The 6,559-nt window shown below is 39.8% G+C and overlaps 1 protein-coding gene across 1 annotated transcript; it reads left to right on the top strand.

The window, feature by feature from the left end:
• The first annotated feature begins 465 nt into the window (after positions 1–465).
• On the top strand, positions 466–2,561 carry LOC110933896. The gene is made up of 4 exons (XM_022177097.1): positions 466–957; positions 1,121–1,179; positions 1,963–2,018; positions 2,449–2,561. Exons 1-4 carry the CDS (start codon positions 466–468, stop codon positions 2,559–2,561), a joined length of 720 nt encoding a protein of 239 aa, XP_022032789.1.
• The last annotated feature ends 3,998 nt before the right edge of the window (positions 2,562–6,559 follow it).

The raw sequence follows: 6,559 nt of genomic DNA, 5'->3' as shown, positions 1-6,559 counted from the left end.
AGATCTTCGCTTTTTAGGGGTATAATACCCGATTATATTTGCACTATATGTTTTGAGAGAGAAAAGAATTGAACGTCGAGCAACTGAGGCCTCGACCTCCTTTTATAGGCCTGATCAGAAGTGGCTCGCGGTCCGCGAGCCCCCACTATTTCTCCTTCGCGGCCCGCGAGAGGCTAGACTAGGTCCTAGCTTGGGTGAATCAACACCCTAGATCTCACACGCACCTAGAAACGTGGTGGCCTGAGGGCTCGCCTAGTGTTACTCGGTCGCGCCCCGCGAATCGGCCAGCTGACTTGGTCGCGGCTCGCGAGCACTTTAAGAATTCATTTTATTTGTTTTTTTTAATGAAATTAATGTTATTTAGGGCCGTTTACGAGCATTAGGGGTATATCTAGAGCGTTAGGGGTGTTTTAGGAGGGTTGTTATACTGACCGCAAGGATTGGGCAACCAAGTTGGATGACGCCATGTGGGCATATTGTACTGCATTTGCAACTCCTATTGGCACTACACCCTACAGATTAGTGTACGGTAAAGGTTGTCATTTGCCGATGGAAATCACACACCTTGCACTTTGGGCAGTTAAACAGGTTAATACAGATTATACTGATGAAGGTGCGCACCGGCAATTGAAGTTATGGGAGCTTAAGGAGTTACGCAACGAGGATTATGATATTGCACCTGCATACAAGGACAATATGAAAGTAGTGCATGATGCGAAGTTGAGGTGTCAAGTCTTCGCTGTGGGCCAAAAAGTATGGTTATTCAATTCGCGTCATAAATTGTTTCCAGGAAAGCTGAAAAGCAAGTGGATGGGTCCATTTGTGATCATACGCATGGGCAAATTTAGAGAAATTGAGATTGAAGATATGAAAGATCAGAAGAGGCAAGTGGTGAATGGACACCGATTGAAGTCGTACTTGCACAGTGATGATCTTAACACGGAATCAACAGATGAGGTGAGCTTCCTTGCAAGCTCACCACAATATACGACCGACTGAGGGTCACGAGAAGTCCGACTGAAGACTAAAACTTAGCGCTACCGGGAGGCCACCCGGATTTTGGTACATATTTCGTCTTGTCTTCATTTATTTCTATTCCTTTTGTTTTATCGGTTTGAAGGGAATTCCGGAAATACAACCACAACATCGAGCAAGTGTGGGGAAGTTGGAGACACCCAGGTACGTTTCAGAACTAAATTATGTGTCGAGGACGACACGAATTTTTATGGGGGGGGGTGGAGCGGGCAAGTAAGTAAATCGAAAGAATAAAAATTTCAATGAAAACCCTTAAAAATTATTCAAACCGTTAGTTTATATATATATATATATATACACACACACATATATAAAAAATTTTTTTAGCACAAACCGTAAACAACAGATACATACCGTAACCTACGATCTTCAAGCCGTAGGCTACGGTGAGACTTAACAAGTGGGGGTAGAGATTCTGAACCGTAGCTTATGGTCATACAACCGTAGCTTACGGTCTGGAAGAGTTGAAAGAACATTCACAGCGAGGATGAACCGTAACCTACGGCTTAGAGCCATAGGCTATAGTGTATGCAGGTTCAGCGCAGATGGTCCAGGTTTGGGTAAAGTCTGACCCGAAACATGTTTCAAACCCAAATTAAAAACGGGTAGTACCCAATTGACACCACTTTATGTCAGACTTAAGCCTCCTCCGCACCACAAAAATTACCCTTATCTTCATCTTCTCTCTCAAGAACTCCAAAACCTCCACAGCCACCATCACACCTAATTTCTTCGTTTCTCAAACGAATCAGTCCGTTCAAAAGCCTAATCAGCCTATTTTCTCGATGAGAACACAAATATAGTATCGGTTTTGAACAAAATCCACCATTTGTGAGAAATCTGACGTGAAGTTGAAGATCCCTAAATTTCAAATTTGGGGCTTTTCATCCAAACCTTTAAACAACTTTAATTTAATTATTATCTTAGTTTTCTTAAGCTGAAAAGTTATGATTTTGACCTCAATTTGTTCATAACTGTTGAAGGTAAGGTATAATTGCTTGATGTATGTTTGGTAGATACTTGTTTAGTTATGAATTTGGCTTTATGAGTGTTTACTAAGATAGGATTATGCAATTGGGTCTCAAATTTAATTTAGAGAGTTGTGAAATGTGAATAGTTGTTGAACGGTTGTTGAGGCTACTAGATGATGAGGGATACTTATTGAATATGTTCATGAATGATTAAAAAATCTGATTTTAAACAATGAAGTTCACTAAGTGATATTTGTGAGTATTGATGCTTTGATTCAAACAATAGGTGATTATTTTTGAAAGTCGACATTCAATAAGTGGGCAGCCGTAGCATACAACAAGTGTGGGAAGGGCCATAGGATTACACACTTGCTTGTTTCGGTTGTTTATTCGAGTTGAAATTGAACTGAGTTGTTTTTGTGTTGTTGGCTCTTGAACGTAGGATGGTCAGAGAAAGGAGAGCCGGAAAAGAAAAGGCTGTCAAATCTTAATCTCCTCGGGATGTGTCCAAAAAGCGAAAAACAACAGGGTTTGTTATACGGGACGCAGAAATAGAAGATGCTCGAGACCAACGTCATTAGGAAATGTTGGACGCCATGAGTGATGCCCCAAGGAAAGCCGTATGGGAAAAGGGGCCCCTAAACAAAAAACTAGCGAAATTCCAAGCAAAACTTTTTTTTTACGAGATAATGGGGGATGACCACTCTATTAAAGAGAATATGTGTTTTGAGAAAGCGGTTCTGAGCTCGGATTTTAAAGCACTAGGTTTCTTCGAAAAGTTCACAGCACTTGGTTGGGAGGTTGTGGTTAATTTCAAGGATAATACAGGTGGAGAAATTTACGTGAAGAGTGTGATGGAGTGGATGTGTACACTAACAAAGGATGATGAGAGTAACTCGCCAAGGACCACCACCTTAACCGGTACAGTAATCAACAAGACGGTAACACTGTCTCCAGCTACTTTGAGGCAGTTAGCTAAATTTGATTCAAAAGCTGACAGTTTTTACCGGATTGTGGACGTGAACGACTATTTTTTGCATACAGAGAAGCTAGTGGAGGACAATTCAATGCTCTCTGAGTTGTTCATGTTAGAAAAGGGGTTGGAAATGAAGAGAGATAACCTTAAGCTGATCGTTCGCTTGCTGCTCAGTTTCATAATCACCAATGTTACACCCAGATTGGGTCCGGATGGCAGTGAGAAAATGGGAGCTTACAGTCCTAAAGAAGACGCATTATACTAAACTTTATGTAAATATAATCTAATAGGTAGGAAAAACAAACATACTTAAACCAGTCGATCATAATGCTTGATTTATCACTCGCATCAAGGTAAATATATAATTTTGTTAGTTATACCAAACCGTTCTGTCACTCCCTGATTTCCCGATGGGCACGGACTTGGGGTACGTGTTGAGATTGATCTTAAATACACAAATAGCACAACGAAAGTCTTGGGAATTAAAATACTATTACAAATAATAATGTCCGAATGTTCAAATTAATTATACAGACATAAGTAGTCAAAAGATCCACAAGCAGATCGAAAACAACAAAAATGATTAAATATGCAGATTACTAGGCTTCAAATGCAAGGAGTTGCAAATTCCTCTTAAGCATTTACCGGGCATTTCCAGCCTCTTTTGTAACCTTGCAACCTGCGCTTAGTCTTTTAAAGATACATCAGTTTACACTAGTAAATACAAATTACCGACACATTTTGAAAATATTTCAAAATTATTTTCATGTACACAATGGTACATATATTTTCATAAATAACTTGGAACAAACTATTTCTCATGTTATCAGTTTTACAAGCTTGACAATACATATGAGGCCCGAAAACTATGTCGAGAACATGATTAACTGACACACCACTTTAATAACCTTATTAGGTAAACCCATATTAGGTTATAAAAGTTATTTTAATATGGCATTAGCATCTGTCAGGTGTATGCCTACACCCCGTACTTAGGTCGTGGCCACTTGCAATTAAATGAGCCGAGGATATCTAGGATACGGTCATATTAACCCCAATGTTTAAGTTCAAGCAATACGAATTAAAACAGATTATTTGGATTCCCGAAACATAGGTCGTTGATCCCATACCCGACCATGCGGTAATAATATACCGTATCCCAAACCCGTATAGGAAAAATAGGTTAAGAATATTTACCTGGCTTAGTAATCTTACAATGCAAGATATAATAATAAGCACAACCGATATATCAATTAACTTAGCAAGGTTGTAATCTACTGGATGTCATAGTCTGGAATGAATGGTATACTAACCAATTACAATGATGACAGGTCTTATTCAAGTCATAGACTTGGACCGGTTAACTTAAAATAATAAAAATAATACGGTACGCTAGACTAAGCGGTGACCAGATAGAATGTAGTTTAAACCCTCACAAGTACTTAGACTTGTATAATATGGGTAAACATATTTACATTCTAGAATTTGAAAGAATTTGAAAAGAATTGACCTGATTCGGTAAACTTACGTAAACTAGTTACATAAGCTAACCGTATGCGCATAGGCGGTATCGGGTGATCGGATGAGTCATAAACAAGTTCAATAAACAAGTTCATAACCGTATGCGCATAGTGTCAAAAAGATGTGTTAAAATGTTTACAAGTTCATTTTATAAGTTTCCCGAAAATCTGCCTTTTGATTTTTTATTCAACATAACTTTGACCCGTCATTTGACCAATTTGACGTGATTTCCAGGAGGTGCCCTTTTAAGGGATTAACACCTACCTTATTATGATCACGTAGCCATGTTCGATTCGAACAATGGCTGGACCATAATGTTCTTAACCGAAATTCAAAGCATAAGTCAATTTGCTTGACTTTTGGCTAATAATAGCCTATAAAACGAAATGAGCAGAATAGGAACACTTGCTTGTGATCCTAGAGGAAAATAGAACTCGGGGGAGGCCTCTTGGAAGAGGCAAACTCCAGTTATGAGTAGAGAGGAGATATTGAAGAAATGAGCAAGTAAAAGAGGCAATGGAGCATGTTATTTATACTAGATGAGGATGAAGTGGGATGATGCCAGGTGTTAGAGGTGCTCTAGGATCATTCCAGGTGGTTAGGGAGGTGTCAAGAACTGAAGAAGGGTGGCATTTTGCGTGAAAGGTGGTAAGAGGGTAGAATTGCTTGGGTAATAAACAAAATCTGCCCAGATACGATCCTTACGGACAGTATGGGCTTCTTGCTTACGGTTCGTAAGCTTGTTAGCGCGCCCACAGTTTTGAATTTCATACAGATCGTAAGATATATAGTCTTGCGGTCCGTAACCGCTTGCCAGAACTAAGAAAAATTATATGCTTATGGTCCATAAGCAATATAAGCTTACGGTCTATAAGGGGTCACTCAGAGGCCATAGAATTGGCATGTTGACATAATTAGTACCTCCACAACATTCTTCCATTATTTTGCACATAAATGGTCCCTCCCTCTCGCCAAACAACGTGGCATAAAATGAGAGTTATCAGACACGTGTCTTTATATTATTCGACATAAATTTCCAAGGTGTTACATCCTCACCCCCTTAAAAGAAATCTCGACCTCGAGATTTTATTCAAAAAGATGGGGGGTCCTTTTGTCGCATAGTGGACTCAACCTCCCATGTATACTCGGGACCATGATGGGCATCCCATTTACCCTTTATAATAGGTATTAATTTCCTTTGGAGCTTTTTAACCTGACGATCCTCGATCGAAATCGGTTTCTCAGCAAGCCTCAGTTTTTCATCAATTTGTACATCATGATGTGACATTGCTAGCGACTCGTCGGCTAGACATTTCTTTAAGTTACAGATGTGAAATACATCGTGAATTCCACTAAGCTCCTCAGGTAGCTGAAGCTTATAAGCTATTAATCCGACACATTCGATTATCTCGAATGGTCCAATGTATCTCGGGCTCAACTTGCCCTTCTTTCTAAATTGCACCACACCTTTCCAGGGTAATACTTTTAATAAGACTTTGTCCCCTGTTTGGAACTTAAGAGGTTTCCTCCTCTTATCTACATAACTTTTCAGCCTCTCTCGGGCAGCTTTGAGACGATCACGGATTTGAACAATCTTTTCCGTGGTCTCTAGGACAATCTCAAGTCTAGATAGTTGGACTTCCCCAACTTCAGAAGGAGCGACCTTGATGCTAGTATGATAACTGTTATTGTAGGAGAATTCAACTAAGGGTAGATGGTCATCCCAACTACCACCGAAATCAATCACGCATGCCTTAAGCATGTCTTCTAAAGTCTGTATAGTACGCTCACTCTGCCTATCAGTCTGATGATGGCAAGCCGTACTGAAATTCAACCTCAAGCCTAATGATTGTTGGAAACTCTTCTAAAAGCAAGATGTGTATCTAGTACCTCTATCGGATACAATAGATACTCGCACGCCATGCAGGGAAACAATCTCGTGCACATATAATTTAGCCAATTTGTCAGAACTATTAGTCTCCTTGATTGGCAAGAAATGAGCTGACTTCGTCAGCCTATCAACAATGACCCAAATCGTGTCATTACCACGTTTGGT

The sequence above is a fragment of the Helianthus annuus genome, chromosome 4 (genome assembly GCF_002127325.2).
Source record: "Helianthus annuus cultivar XRQ/B chromosome 4, HanXRQr2.0-SUNRISE, whole genome shotgun sequence".
NCBI classification, from domain to species: Eukaryota; Viridiplantae; Streptophyta; class Magnoliopsida; order Asterales; family Asteraceae; genus Helianthus; species Helianthus annuus.
This window is presented reverse-complemented; position numbering and strand designations above follow the sequence as displayed.

Excerpts from the sequence above, each read along its gene's own strand:
- LOC110933896 (XM_022177097.1), top strand. The coding sequence starts at position 466 with ATGTGGGCATATTGTACTGCATTTGCAACTCCTATTGGCACTACACCC. Across the intron at positions 958-1,120 it reads ACACGGAATCAACAGATGAG|GGAATTCCGGAAATACAACC; the intron begins GTGAGCTTCCTT and ends ATCGGTTTGAAG. Across the intron at positions 2,019-2,448 it reads TTTGTTCATAACTGTTGAAG|GATGGTCAGAGAAAGGAGAG; the intron begins GTAAGGTATAAT and ends TCTTGAACGTAG.